Consider the following 16,332-nt stretch of genomic DNA (forward strand, 5'->3'; position numbering starts at 1 on the left):
AGACATCTCCTATGCCCAGTCTCAGCTTCTTTAAATATATTTTCTTTCCTATTATTTTTTTTTACCTTGCAAATTACCAATGGCCACTGGATATTGGAATCACCAAAGCAAATGTTTTGAAGAAAACAAGGTGGTGTTTTGAATAGAAATTGTTCAGCTTGTATGCCTGATGCTCAAAGGTGGTGGTGAGCCTGCTGCTCCTGGTGAGAGGGGCCCTCAAGCAAGCTGCCATCTCCTTCTGATTGGCATACATGTCCTGGCACATTTTCTTGATTGTTAGTTAATGTAGAGTGCTCACCCCACAGTGGGCACAAACATTTCTAGGCCTGGGTGCTTAGACTGCATGAGAAAGTTAGCTGAGCCAGTCAGGAAAAGCAGATTTCTCCTACGGTCTGTGCTCCAGGCCCTACCTTTCACTTCATGCCCTGAGCTCCTGCCCTGGCTTCCCAATGAGCTATACCCTGTGAGCTACATAAACCTTTTTCTCCCTGAAGACAGAAGTAATGATAAAATTATGTATATTCCTAAACGTTCCTGTAAGTTACCCATTCTCAAGCACTGTGACTCACGAAACATATTAACATATCATTTTAATGTCTTCATCATTTAGCAATGAGTTAGTATAAATTAAGAACATAAAATGCAAATTTAACAAATGAAAATCACATTTCTAATTTGAGAACAAAGTATCAATTACTCAGATCTGAATTAAGAACATAGTTGAAATAAATTAAGAAATTTCTCAAATGCAAAACTACTCATTTTATTGTATTTAAAACTTGCTGGATTCATCAAAAGTTAGTTATACCAGAACAAGCAAAAGTTTATACTTCCATTGTTCATAACTCATCCAGTTAAGCAGGCAATTTAAACCCATACAGCATATATCTCCTAGCTGTATTTTATATACTGTTGCAATAAAGTTGGAAGCATAGATAACAGTATTTTATAGGCACCATAATTTATTACTAAATAATATAAATACACATTCATATATATTTATTGTTTATATTAATTGTGCCTTTAACAAAGCATTCAATTATGCTTTGCTTCTTAAACCCAGTCTCCAAGGATTTTAGAAATTATTCTCGTTAGAGAAACTGAAGAGAATTTTAGATTTTTCTAATTCAAAGTGAATTAATTTTTAAATAACAGAATCATTCTTGCAGAGTTAATGAATGTGCATATATGTGTGCCTGTTCCTGAGTGTGTGTGTTTGTGTGCACACGTGAGTGTGCAAGTGTGATGCAATGGTCACAGGAAGGGTCAAGAGCCCTGAGGAGCTCTGTTTATGAGTGATATTAACACCAAACAGAGAGCTTAGCAATGCCCGTTTCTAAAAATAAGCCCTGCGTCTCTTGTTGTCATCCTCATCTAGAGGCTGTGTGCTCTGTGACAGAAACCATCCAGGCTGTCTCTTTGCCTTGCTACAAGCACTATACATTGTTACCCAAAGCCTTCCCCTTTCGCTCCCCCGAGGTGGCAGAGATGAAGAGAGCACTGCAGCCACCCGTTTCAGCAGCAGTTCTGCCCCCTAAGCAGGGTTATCACGTTGTTTGACAGCAGGAAGGGATATGTGGCTTCACTCGAATGTTATTCTTCTTTATTTAAACTACTAGAAATAACCCAAAAATGACAGAATGCTCTTTCTATAAATAATCATCCCAGTGTAGAGTTATATTAGGAGGTAACTCAGATGGTATGATAACGCCTAACAAGCTAATCTTAGACCTGCAATGCCATAAGATAGAAATACCCAGGCTAAGAATAACTGACCCAAAGGACTCGGCCTGTTAGGGAGAGCCTCAGACGTGCAGTCATCCGCAGCTTCTAACCATTAATGAACTCCTGAAAGACTCCTTCTCCAGGAAGGCAAGAAGCGACGTTGGTTATTAACATGATAATCAATAACGTTTTCAAATTTTAATGATTTGAAAAAGTTGCTCAAGATTCACATAGCAAATGAGACTTTTAAAAAGAGTTGTTAGATAATCTTTCTCCGTGGCCTACTAAGGCCACCACACCAGGGGGAGATGATCAAAGAGCAGGCAATGGAGTTCATGCCAGAGCCTGCCCCTGCTCCCCTTACGAGGAAACTCTCATGGAGACTGGACCGCCCATGGGCTACATCTAGGAGGAACATGGGGTGCGGGGCACATGGGACCAGGAGGACAAGGGAAGGGGCTACATCTGGCATACAACGTGAATAAATTATAATTAAAAATAAAAAGTTGTTAAAACCAAATAGATGGGTTTTTTTCCTTAATTTTATTAATAGTTAATTTCAAATTTTTAAGATTAAACCACCTATATTACACAATAACTTTACTTTAGTGAAGTAAGATCTGACTCAAGAAAAGTAAATTATGTTACCATGATAGTGTGAAAATGCCATTCAGTTTCACTGAGCAAGCCCAAATTGGAGACCTATATTTATATATTTATATCTATATGTACATAATAGATAGATAGATAGATTGGTAGACAGATAGAAAGATAGATTAAATGAAATCTGAATTTTGTTAGCCGCATCTTTGCTTTGGCTCAACAATTTCATGCTACAGATTAAAATCCAGGCTTGAACGGATCCTATGTTTCCAAGTAAAGATAAAAGTGGGCATAATTCAAGTTCTTTCCTGAAGGGAAATGAACCCTGTAGTGTTGATGCTTCCAGTAAGACCTTCCTTGCTAGAGCACATCAGTAGTAATGTGTCAGTGGGCAAGATGGCCAGCTTTCTCTCCGACTCTCATGTGTGAAATCCTGAGAAACATATGCAAATGTACTGGAAGCTGGTTCTGTCCTCCCCTCCGTCTCTGCTCCAGGGCAATGCCCATTGGAGCAGAACACTGAAGGCTTCCTTCCTTGTCTCGGCAATGAAAATCATGTTAACTCCTTTCAGTTTTAACTGTCAAGCACTGAGAATGGAAAGCACGAAGCTTCCAGCAAGGCTTTTAATATTTTGCCTGTTTGTACCTGAAATCCTCCAAAGATTAAGGAGTCTGTCTAAATGTTTGCTTATAAGCATGACTGAGGCTGCACTTTTAGTATCAAGCAGATAGGAATAGAATCACCCTGTAATTTTTTTTTTTTTCATTTTTGGGAAAAGTGGCAGGATGGAAACCAAACTCTGCCATCTTCTCTCCAAGAGACTATGTGAGTGCCTTCCCTCTAAGCTGACATCCTCAGCTGTAAACTTTGACAAGGGGGACAGAGGCTGCACACATAGATAACCTGTGAGGTAAACGACAAAGCAATGCCGGGTAAAAAGAAACTCTCTGAGCCCTAGCTGTTTTAGCTGTAAGAACTCAAATGACAGAAAAATATCACTGACCCCCTGAATTGAAACAAAGCTAGAAACTAAAGGTGGAATGTAAACAAAAGGGTATAAAACATGAGCATAGAAACTGGGAGCGACAAAACTGCACTCAAAAGACACACTTAAGAGCTGGCAAGATGGCTCCTGTTAATGTTAAAGTGACTGCTGCGCAAGCATGGCCAAAGTCCCCTCCACAGATGCCATAGTAACGGAGAAAACAGAATTCCACATGTTGTCTTTGGACTTTCACATTTGTGTTATGGCATGTGTGCAACCACACACACATACACATACACATACACAGACACACACATACACACACACACACACACACACACACTCTCTAACTAAAATCAGTTGGAATTCTATGTGTAAACAGATGCAAGTTTCATGAAAGATGACCACAGTCCCACCCACTGAATGCTACTTCATTTCATCTCCCTGAAAGCTTTCAGGGAAAAATACATATTTAGGAAAGCAAGAATTCACAAACCATTTAATAAAAATACATTTTTTTAAACTTTGTGTGGATTTGTTTTTTTTTTTAATTTGGTTTATTTGACCTTTAGTTTTATAGTTCCAAATTTTGAATCAACTTGTCATTGTCCTATCTGAACTATGCTTGAAAATGCCATGCTTTACATACTCAACAAATGTTACCTCAAGCAAACTAAACATAGCATCCCCTGGTGGTTCCTGCCTTCAGTCCCAGCACTCAGGAGGCAGAGGCAGGAGGATCTCTTTGAGCTCAAGATAAGCCTGGGCTGCACAGAGAAATCCTATCTTGAAAAACTGAAGAAAAAAAATCCTCATGGTGGCAACTAAATCAATCGTGAACAACAATTGTGAGGTTAGAAGTTTCTCAAAGACACGGCAGGCCAGGAGGAAAAAGAGGAAAATAAAGGTGTGGGTTTGTGGGTGTTTCCCAGCTGATGAGCATGCAAAGCATTCAGTCATCCGCATATGACCAGCCACACTCTGTGGTTTAGCAAATTTCTTTCTTCCTTAAAAGTGGTTCTTGTTCTATTTAGATATTCAATATTTTAAAAATTTTATGCACAAAAGATCCACAATTTACCTTACTATGGAAAAGTTGAAACTATGATAATGAGTGGAAAATATATTCTTACAAAATGCATAAGATTTGCCTAGGTTTTTATTCATTAACTATAGGGGCTTAGATTTCGATCATACTTGCAGCAGTAGTTTAATGTGTAAATTAAATGTTTGATGCAAGTGTCTTAAGTGATAAGAGTCTTCTAAGAACATGGGTGTTTGTTGTCCTTCCCCATCTTAATTGCAAATCTCCTGGAATTAAAAAACAAACACTGTCAGCAGCAAAGACTCCATACAGCCAAAGTAACCAACAGCACGCTGGCATTCCTTCAATGATGAGCAAAAGCATGACATAGCCACACTGAGTTGCAATGTGTGCCAAGTGAGCTCTAAGTTTTTATCTTTGGCTTTGTTTTGCTTTGTTTTGTTTGAGACAGGGTCTCACTCTATAGCTCTGGAACTCACTCCACAGGCCACGCTGACCATAAACACGTGGTGATGATCCTGCCTCAGCTTTCCAATAGCCATCTCTCTCTCATGAGCTAAATTTTTTCTTAAAGATTTTTAACAACCTTTTCATGGGATTTTCTCTCAAATTGTTTTCAATAGATCACAATTCAGAAGAAAATACAGTTATTCTATAACATAAAATGTACATTATTTTCAAAAATGTTGTAATTATGACAACCATTGGCAAAGTTACTATGTACATTGAAGATCATCTTTCATACTCTAAATCAACCCTTAATCTTTTTCTTTTTCTTTTTTCTTTTCTCCCTTATTTTTATTTCCTGGGACATGAAGCCAGATACTTTGCCTAAACTGACAATTTCTATACCATTAAATTACATCCCAAACACAGAATTCTTTCCTGCTTAAATATCTCTGAAATTTTCTGTATCTATCAGAAGTGAAGTTGAGGAATTGCACTATTCAAGTTCATAAATAAATACTTATAATGCATCATATAGTGGTATTGGCTTTTTCACCTTTAAAAAAGAAAAAGTGATTTACAATCAAAGAGGAGCCAGGTTTCCTCCAGAACTGGCTCAGTCTGCCATTGCTGGGCTCTCTCTAACAATGGTAGTGCCAGTAAGACATCCTAATCGATGACAGTAAAGAGTATAATCAGTGCTTAAACAGACACTATTTCATGAAAATAAAGCTGTACTACTATTCAATGAAAGATGAATGAGAGGCCTAGCTTATTCATGTTACTAAATGTTTATAATTCTAAAACCAAAAATAAATTTGCAATGATTTGTCTATCACCAACATCCGAACTGCAGCAAGAACTGGTGGAATGCGGCTAACCCTGATTCTTCTCCCGCCTTTTTTTTTTTCCTTCCCGAAGAAACCTTGATTAAGCTCAAGTCTGTTTCCTTCAGGGTTTATGCGTAGCCCATGTTCTCTTCAACAACTGAGCGAAGACTATGCACATGACCAATAAATTTTGAAGGATGGTTGCTGGAGACGTCCTTGGTGGGATTCTTTTGTTAAAGAGAAGTCGGATGTGAAGGTGGTTCACACATGTGAACCAACACACAAGAGGCTAAGGAGGCAGGAACTCAATTCTAAGCCTGTCTAGCTGCATAGCAACAACGTGTCTCCAAACTGGAGAGGGGCAGGGGGAAACAGAGACAGAGCGAGACAGAGTTAAATAGTGTGAGCTGAGTGGGTAAAGTTCAAATGGGAGGCTATGAGTTCAGATTCCCCCCAAACCACATAGATAGACACAGAGGCAGGTACCTGTACCCGAGGCTCTTACAGTGATATGGGAGGTGGAGACAGAGCAGTACATGTGTGCTCATGACCAACCAGTCAGGTGGACACAATGGCAAATAACTAGCAAGGTGTCCAAGCAAGGTGAAAGATGAGTGCACACAGGCAAGATGGTCCTCTGATGGCCACGAGGCTCTACTCACACGTGAATATGAACACACAAACACACACACACACACACACACACACACACACACACACACACGGGAGTGAGGGGTTAGTAAAAACAGAGAAAGAGAGCCTAAAATGTCAGGTTCCCTCCTTTGTCTCTGCAACATGTCAGGCAACAAGGCCAGGAGCTGGGAACACCTTCGGATCGCTGCTCAGCAGCACTGGAACTATGGCACCACCCAGACCTGATGGAGTGGAATGAGGTGTCAGACTCCACTGCAGCTGGCACTGCCCGCCCCTGTTGCCACCCAGCTGTATAACTCTATAACTCGTGGTAAAAACACAGCACTTTGTCTTACTAGTTTTCTTTTACTGGCAATGGAAAACACACCAGGCTATATACACACTACTAACCATCAAAATTTCTGAGGCAAACACTTTGTATGTGGAAGTGCAAAATCTAAGACAATCAATTTCTAAAATCAATATATTCCTACAGGAGATGAGCAATGATGGCTCAGTGAGTGACGGGGCTTGATATATGAGCGTAAGGACTTGAGTCCACATGCCATGTAAAAGGCTGGGTGTGGTCCTGCCAAAGACTACAGCTCCAGTGCTGGAGAGAGACTAGAGGATCATGGGGCTTGCTGTCCACCAGCTTAATCCCATGTCTGGTGAGCGACCGTGTCTGAGAGGGACGAGGCAGGCCTTGACAGAGCAGGGCTCCACATTCTCTTCTGCCTTCCATAAGCTCACAAGCACATACACCCATACACACATGTGCACACATAACACATACATACATCACACATACGAATGTGCATGCAAGAAATAAACAAATATAGATGCATAAAACAAAAATTATGACATATCACCAAATGCACAGTCTTTCCTAACTTTCTATCCATATATGAATTATTAGAGTGTGTAGATAGATTTAAAAATACTTTTATAAAAATGAGACCATATTATTGGTTTTCTTTTTTACCTAAAAAATAACTGTATATTTAACTGAACCGAGTAGATTTAAGACTTCATTTGAGGAAACTATAAACACACTAAATGCTTCTTCACAATAAGATACTATTTAGGAAAGGTCTCTCTAGGGTTAAATAAACTATCAAAAATAATTAGTGTTTGGAAACTTAAAAAAAAAAGGCAAAAAAGGCAAACCACTACACGTTTCTATTTTGAGCAGCAGAAAGTCTGTCCCTGGTAACAAAAAAGGAGAACATTAGTAGGTTCTCACATCTTTCCTTCTCAGCACTCACGGCTCCTCACGCTGTTTAGTCTGGTTAATATTCTAGTGTCCTTCGGGATGAGCTTTGTTTTCTTTTTTTCAGAACCTCAATCCATGTTCATTCAAGTGAACTAAATCCACCACTAACAGCAACACCCTTATTGATTTTACTAGGATTTTCTCCTTCAGAATATGATTTCAGTTCATCCCTTGATTAATAGGATCCCACTGGCAGGTCATGTCTTTCCTATTTGAGGATTTTTACATTGTCTACCAGTTTTTTTAATGTGTACATATTAATTAGTTTAAAATAGTAATTTTTTTTTGTTGATCTTTGTCATTCAGCTGCGTTAACTTTTCTCTAATTACATTAACCCACTCTCCTTTTTAAACCTTGCAGTTTTTTTGCCATTTCTAATGATGAATTTCGTTTTATAATTACCATGCTTTTGTCATTCTTAGGTGATCCCTTTAGAACAAAAATCTCCCTTTTCTTCTCATCCTATAGCTTCGCCATTCTCACCTTAAAGTATTGTTTCATAGAGTTTAAGGTAAGCTAAGGTGTGCTATTTTCTGGGAAGCAATTTTTAGACAATACCATTGATCCAAAACCTTGAAATTTTCCTTTTTGGTGAAACGCTAAGATTGGCTAGGCAGGAACAGCCTGTTGTGGGGCTTAGCTAGCACATTGCTTGTAGTGGTGGATTTAGTTCACTGTATTTCTCAAGAGAGGCTGCGTTTGAGCCCTTTCCCCCATTCCACCAGCCTCTTTCAAAATTTCTTCTACTGTGCTTCAGTCATGTGGGAGAAGAGGGACAGCTTAGATGCTGAGGACTTCACTCGATCAGCTGCTCTCCGTGTTTGGGGACACCAGAATTCTTAGGAACTTGTCAGTTTGCCAGTAAAGTTCTAGGAGTTTTCCTTGGCTGTTCATTTGGAAGTACAGCACACACCATTTTCTTTGCAGTTGCTGTTGAATGCCATGTCAGGTGGGTGGCGTGTGCCTGCTAGCTTATATATTTAAGGGGTCCCCTTCAGTAGCTGTCAGGGGTGAGGAACTATGTCTGCAGTATGTCTCCCCACCTCTCCTCTCCAAATGCAAGACCATCACTTAGAATACTTTTTTTTTTCAAATCCAGAATTTAGAATTCTTTCAGACACCTGATGGCTTTATAGGCTGTTCTTACTGAATGGACATACTACTAATTACAGCATCTGTGTGGTCCTCAGAAATTGGACACACTTATCATGCCCTTTCTCGCAACAGACTTACTTATGAACAGTTTTATTATTTTAGTCCCATCAAATATAGCAACTGATAATAGGCCTAAAGGTGAAAATAACACGAGTTAGAAAAATAGCAAAATAGCAATTACAGGTCAGACATGAAGAATTTCTTATGCAACAGTAGCTTTCACAGACTGCTTCATAATTAGTTTCTATATTTCAAGTAGACATAGTTGACTACTGAATCCAGAATGGTCCATTTTTCTCAGTATGACATACCAAGAAACAATATATTTTGGAAAGGTGAAGACACATCTTAATAAAAAACAAAATCAGAATTTAGACTTAAATGCTTTTAGATCTTTAAAAATAAGAATACATAATGAATATGGTTTTTGTTTAATTATCTCTGACAGCAATTCGGTATAAGCTGAGGCAGTTCCTTTGTAACTTGTCCAACACTGAGTGGACATTTCTGCTGTCCAACACATTAGGCAACAAGCCAGGCAACAGAAAAATACCCTTCATTCTGCCAGCTCCCGCTGACAGGCTTGAGTCAATATTTTTACATGGTCCACACAAGCCACAAAAGTGGAAATGACCTGGCAAAATATATCACTTTTAATGGATTTCAAAATCCAATATTGTCAAGTATTTTAGACTAAGGTGTTAGCACATCATGTTTTACATGTGGACCATCCTAATCCTACCTGATGTCTAACCTGACCAACATTATTGAAAAACATGCAACTATGTGAACAGTTGCAATTCAGTGACATACAAAAATTTCTGCACAAAATAATATACTTTAACATGTAAGACCTAAGAAAACACGTGCTATCTTGACACATTGCTAATTACAACTGTATGATAAAACTAACTTCTAAAAACATCACCAATTTCATTAAGTACCTATTAGAGTTTCACAGTTTTAGCCCCATCACCAGATTCTTTGTCTCTTATTATTACTATTATTATTAAGATGTTCCACAGAAGATGCACGTAAGAACCCTACCCTGTCACAGTCATGATTCACAGCAGAAAATGTCTGTGTTCTTACTAAAGCAGATACCCAAAGAAAGAGCACGTTTATAAAAAAATTAACAAAACAGGATTGTGGAACAAAACCATACTTCCTCATGGACAATCCAATTCATCTGGGATGTTCAGGAAGAATGGAGAGCCGTGTTCCTCCACTCGTAACAATATCAGCACACTCACTTTACAGATGAGCCTACACGAGACTCTCGGAGACCAACAGGTGCACATCACCAATGACTGTTTAAAGATGAGCAAAGCAACTTCACAGCTAGCTGGCAGCAGGCTCATGAACACAGGGGTCCTCAAACAGCACTGCCCTATCAGTCGGTCACTATGGACTTATTCTGGACTCAAAACAGGTCAGTGGTCATCCAAGAAAGATGAAAGAAAGGTCTGGAATTCTATGAAGACAAGCACGTCTCCAGTTTAGTAATAAGTCCACAGGAGGAAAATAATAGTCTGGCGAATGTTCGCCAGGACCAATCATATCCTCCCTACTCCACCACTGTGGGTCTAAGTTCACTAACAGTATAACGGCTAAGGGCATCTGCAACCTTGCTCTCCAGGATGCCCGTTCAAAATTAAAAGAGAAACATCAGGGTGGAATCTTAGCATCATCTATTGGAAAGCGTACTCGGTAATCCAGCCTCAGGGGGAAAAATGCACAAAAAAAGATTAGGTGAACGAAATCTCTGGTCATTTTTATGAAACAAATTCAAATATCACGAGGCATCAGTGGAGGGATGCAATTAATATCCTAACTTTTAAAAACAAGTAGAGCTTAGATCTCCCCTGTTTGCTGCGGGCAGACTGGGCTATCTGACTGGCTGGGCTGGAATGATACTGACTGTAACACTGCTCTTCATTTACCAGCTGGTGCCCGGATACTGCTGTAGGTGAGACGGGCAGCAAAGAAACTGCAAGGCTTCCAGTTTGAAGATATTGTTATGCTGCATACTAATCTTTCAATGTCAGGGAAACAGCAGCTTCATTTGGGACTTGAGCCAAGTTGTTCGGTTATCAAAATCATGGGGAAAAAAGCAAAGCCAGCTAACACACTTGTGGCTAGCTCGGTGTCAGCTAACTGTTGTTTCTTGCAACACTCTACTGTGTTTCTCTTCTCTAAAAGAAATATACCAATGTGCAAAGACTAAAAGGATATCACAGCACTGAAGAAATAGCTAAAATAGTTTCTAGTATTCATGGATATTTCAAAAATGTGATGCTGAGTGCCCAGTTCCACCCGGACACACCTGCTAGCCCAGCCTGAGCCCTTGTCAGCTTTCAGCCACAATGATAACAAACACTGACGTTCTAGAATGTTCCCCTTTGCCAAACAGATATCACTATGAATATAATTTCTGTGACATCGGTGTTGAATATTAAATTTTACAAAACTGACACTTCATGATGGTTCCACAAGAAGACACGGAAAACAGAGGATCTCAAGACCATCACACTGAAACGGCTTTAAAGAGAACCGGCTTTACAGAGGGTCCACAGATGGTAATGCGTACAGGCACAGAAGCCGACTGCATGCCAGCCAACCTGGAGAAAATTTCTTTCCTACAGAAGCCTACTAACTGAAAGCTGTTCTGTGGGACGTTCTTATTGGGAATGTAGGCAGTGATCTATAACTGAGATGGAATCCACAGGGGCACTCGGAAGCTCTAAGAAAGAACTTTAAACCAAATTAGGCTACGACATTCAGAAGATGACAGAAACAGAATAACAAAAGCTTGAGGAACTGGTTATAGGAGACAAATAACAAACAGCCGTAATTAGTGTAAGTCAGACTGCCGGAGAGTGGAGACTTTTAATAGACATTAACTGGGAAGTGGACAAGCCCCACCTCCCTTCAGCAGATCTCTGAGACCTCAAGCATGTACAGAAAACTATGAACTAGACTTTGTCCCTGTAAGAATCCGACAAAGCATTGCACCTGCTTCTAATACATTTCTGTGTGTGTGTGTGTCTGTATGTGTGTCTATGTGTGCATGCATATGTGTGTGAATGTGCATGTGTGTGTGTGTATATGTGTGTGTGTGTGTGTGTGCGTGCGTGTGTGTGTGTGTGTGTGTGTGTGTGTGTGTGTGCCACTGCACCTGCCTGGCAATGCTAGACTTCTCAAGTGTTTGGGGAGGAATTAAAATAAGCATCTGGTAGTAATTCTATTTCATCCAAAACAGATTCACTTTGAGCTTAAGAAAAAAGGCACATTAGGGAAAGAATAAAACTACCTGAGAACTTCTCAGACACACACTTCAGAAGGTAGGACTATAAATAGTTGTGCTTGTGTGTGCACACTGTAAACATAAAGTCATCTGGCTGGCTGAAGCTGCAATTTAAACTGAAGCCCCAAGATGAACTTAAAGTCCCACGAGCATGTGTTTACAATCAGTACAGGTCTCCTTTCTCGGCTGCACAGCACAGTAAAGCGAAACACCTTCCTTTTCCTTATCTCAGTGTCTCCTTGCAACAGTAGCAATTCTTTGCAATTTCATTCAGAAGCCGCCTTCCCTAAACACACTCAGAATATGCAGGGAAAGGGTAATGGAAAGATCTAAGTAAAACACTTCAATAGCACCAAGAAAATGAAAACATCAACAACAAGCCGAGAAAGCAATTCCTTAAGCAAGCTGTTTTCCTTCATTTTCCCACCAGCCTCCCCTTCAGCCTTCTCAAACACAAAACAAGCACCCCGACTATAAAAGAGATCATACCTGAGCTGATCATACTGTGCATTCTTTGCTGAGCCAAAAGCTGCTCCCGTCCGGCCACTCCATCTGAGGAAAGACAGGAGTCAGTCTCGTAAATTGTCTGCAGCATACTCCAGCCACTCTTACTTCAGCTCCATGAAAGAGTCACCATCGCTGCTCAGGGCTCTCTGGACCCAGGAGCTACCCTGCCTGGTCCCCCCTCCTCCCCGAGAGAAACGGCAAGCAGGAGGATCAACTTCCACAATGACTTCCTTTCTGCTTGGATGGGCATACCCTTTAAAAAGACCTGGGCACTTTCCCCCCAATCACCAACCTGTGTGCAAAGCAGGAAGAGCACGATGGATGCTATAGCTTGCTGGAGTTTTAGGTTATCCTGGAAACTAAAAGCAGGTGGGCAAAAGGAATGTGCTTCAGGGTTATTTCTTTTTAAGAATAAGTAGAAAAAATATTAACTCTGCCCATGGGTGGGGGGGAGATTAAAAAAAAAAAAGAAGGAAAACAATTAAACCTGCCGTCTAGCTCCCTGGACTGCTGGGGCTTCAGGGCGAAATCCTCAGCCTGCAAGTGGCTCCAGAGGGTGTCCTCCTGTCTGTCTGTGCGTCTCTCTCTTCCCTTTCTCAGCCTCTCTCAGCTCAAGTTGGCTAAAGCTAGTGATAATCCATTTGCATATGAATCAACAACAGCATGGCCCACAGGCACAGAAATAGAACAATGGTCGGCCTGAGCCAAAAATAGGTCAAGCATGGCCGAGTGATTGGAGCCTGCATTAATGCATTTAAAAATACCCCAGCAAAGCCAGCTGTCCAGCCTCTATCTTTCAAACCATAATTCTCTATTGCAGGGCCTTAAAAGCAATTAACTCTTTCCTCCCTCAACATGCTTCACACAGTGGCATCGCACCTCCAAAGAAAGGAAATCAAGAAAAAAAAAAAAAAGAAGAAGAAGAAGAAGAAGAAGAAAAATCCTAACTCAAAGAGGGAGAATGCACACACATTTCATTTCATTTTATTTCTGTAGTATGTGTTTTTGGAAGAGAGAGCAGAGAAGTGCAGAGCTGTATTGGTTCTAAAATAATACTGGAAGCTTTTGCTCATAATGTGGTTTCTGCCTCACCCACGCACAGCAATCCTGGTGTTCTATTTTTGTTGCCTGTTTCTCTGGCTGCACTGCAGTTGGCTGAAGGATGAGGAGCTTTTCTGCCTTCTAGTTTCAGCACTGACAGGAGATTTAGCAGAGGTAGTTTTTGAAAACAAGCACACCGCAGAAATAAAATGTTATGAAGGTTTGGGTTGTTTGTTGTTTTTTTTTTTTTTTTTTTTTTTTTTGTCTGTCTGTTTGTTTGTTTTAAGGGTTTTGTTTTGTTTTGACTTGCTTTTTATTTTTTCCATTTCACAAATCCTAATGTGATCTTAGACTCCCTATCAATTTTATTGCATCCAGTTCCTGCTATACTTAAAACAAAAATCAAATTGTGGCTTTGAAATGTAATGTTTTCCTATCTCTCAGTACCTCAGGCCAGATCCAACCTGCCTGTAAAAGAAAAATATTGATACTTTCTTATGAGTACAGGATAGCTGAATATCTTATCAATCAGCAAATCAAGCAATATGCCCACTACCCAAGTACAAATGGTAGAACCTATTTCTACTTTGGATGGCTGAAACATAGACCTCATTTTAGTATAAAAATAGCAATGTCAACAGAGTTTCAGGCCAACATACATGATGCAATTCACCTATAAGGTAAATAGAATGCACAATCTCGCAAAAATGTTCCATAGTCTCTGGCATACATTTATAGTAACATCATCTCTCTGCAAGCAATAAATTCAGAATCTCCAAGTGGGACAGGAACATCTCAGCAGTTTCAGGGACAAACATAAAAGTGGAGCCCTTCCTCACACAAGTTCTTCTTCCTGGTCTTAACTACTCGGCATCTGCACTGGCAGGGCCAGGAAAGGACATAGGAAAAGCTTCTGTGGCAAAGTGTCCAGACCAGCCAGATGGAAGAGGAATCCCCCAAGCCAGGCTGTGGGGACCAGGAAGAGCAAGGAAGGCTGCCCAGAATTCTGGCGAAAGGAAGAGAGGGCAACAGTAGTTGGGTTCTTTTTTTGTGTGGATTAATTTCTACCCATCACTCCTCTTCTGGAAAGGGCATTATCTGAACAGCTAACTTACAAAAGTTTTTAAATAGTTTTCTAAATGCCATTGGATATAAGCAAAACAACAAAACTTTCATGTTTCTATCTGTCGAAAATATGTTTCACATTTCCCCCCTTTTAATGAATGTATGAAAATTCAAGAGATGGAAATACTGTCATTTAATAAGGGTTGTTATCTTTGGTTATCATACATAGCCCTTTAGAGCTGGTACAAATGTATTGTTCACAGTGGTTATGACGGAAGCTGCCTCAGTTTCTTCCACATAAGCTGTTCCTCCAGCCAGGGCAGCTTCATTTTCATTTGTTTAACTGAGAGATGCAATGGTTTTCCTTTTATTACTGATTCATTCTTTTAAATTTATTCTATAATGTTTTGCACTATAGGATATGTCTCCATTTATTAAGGTTCTGTCTAACATGTTCTGCCTAGTGCCTCATGGTTCTGACAGAAAAGCTTTTAAACATGCATTCACAGAGCTTGTGAAATGATTTATTTATTATGTTTTGTAAAGAACTCATAAATAGAAAACATCACACATGAGATTAGCCAGATTAAAAAAAAAACCAACATAGCATTCATTGTTGTTATTGTATTTCCTTGCACATGCTGGCAAGTACCTTCTTCTGATTTATTTATTAATTAATTCAATTTACATCTCAGTGATAGGCCCCTCCCTCTTCTCCTCTCAGTCTCACCATCCCTCCTACATCTCCTCAATCCTGGTCCTCAGAATAGGGGAGCTCCCCTACCCAGATACCCCAGATCATTAATTCATATGAAGGCTGAGTTCATCTTCTTCCCCTGTGGCCTGGCAGGGCAGTCCCATTAGGGAGAAGTGATCAAAAAGCAGGCAATATAGTCCATGTCAGAGGTATCCCTGGCTCCCCTAACTAGTTGGCCCACATGAAGACTAAGATGTCCATCAGACTTATCTTCCTGGGGGTCTGTTCATCGTAGTATGTCTATCGTATATTATATGACTAAAACCCACTTATAAGTGAGTATGTACCATGCTTGTCTTTCTGGGTCTGTGTTACCTCACTCAGGATGATCATTTCTAGTTCCATCCATTTGCCTGCAAATTTCATGATTTCCTTGTTTTCAATGGCTGAGTAGTATTCTACTGTGTAAATGTACCACAGTTTCTTTATCCATTCTTCAGCTGAGACTCATCTAAGTTGTTTCCAGCTTCTGGCTATTACAAATAAAGCTTCTATGAACATAGTTGAGCAAATGTCCTTGGTGCATGGTAGAGCATCTTTTGGTGTATGCCCAGGAATGGTATAGCTAGGTTCTTGAGCTGTGTCTATTCCCAGTTTTTTGAGAAAGCACCAGATTGGTTTCCAGAGTAGTTGTACAAGTTTGCATTCTGGAGTTATCTCCATACCTGACTTCAAGTTATACTACAGAGGAATCATAATAAAAACGTCAAGGTACTGACATGAAATAGGATGGTTGATCAATGGAATTAAAGACCCAGAAATAAACCCATACCTATGCACATCTGATTTTTGACAAAGGAACCATAACCATACAATGGATAAAAGACAGCATCTTCAACAAATGGTGCTGGTTTGACTGGATGTCTACATGTAGAAAAATGCAAATAGATCCATATTTATCACACTGCACAAAACTCAAGTCCAAGTTGATCAAAGACCTCAACATGAAACCAG

At 39.9% G+C, this 16,332-nt stretch overlaps 1 protein-coding gene across 20 annotated transcripts in view; it reads right to left on the reverse strand.

Annotated features, from left to right (window-relative positions):
• Positions 1–16,332, reverse strand: part of Hdac9 (histone deacetylase 9) — an 855,384-nt gene that overhangs the window by 467,740 nt on the left and 371,312 nt on the right. For 17 of the 20 annotated variants that reach the window (XM_060367035.1, XM_060367042.1, XM_060367053.1 and 14 more), the window contains one exon: positions 12,498–12,560. In XM_060367035.1, coding sequence (XP_060223018.1) covers positions 12,498–12,560 — 63 coding nt within the window. Of the gene's footprint in view, positions 1–12,497; positions 12,561–12,807; positions 13,406–16,332 lie in introns of those variants that run through there. The other 3 variants (XM_060367088.1, XM_060367093.1, XM_060367082.1) reach the window with 3 other exon arrangements.

Source organism: Meriones unguiculatus, chromosome 1 (genome assembly GCF_030254825.1).
Source record: "Meriones unguiculatus strain TT.TT164.6M chromosome 1, Bangor_MerUng_6.1, whole genome shotgun sequence".
NCBI classification, from domain to species: Eukaryota; Metazoa; Chordata; class Mammalia; order Rodentia; family Muridae; genus Meriones; species Meriones unguiculatus.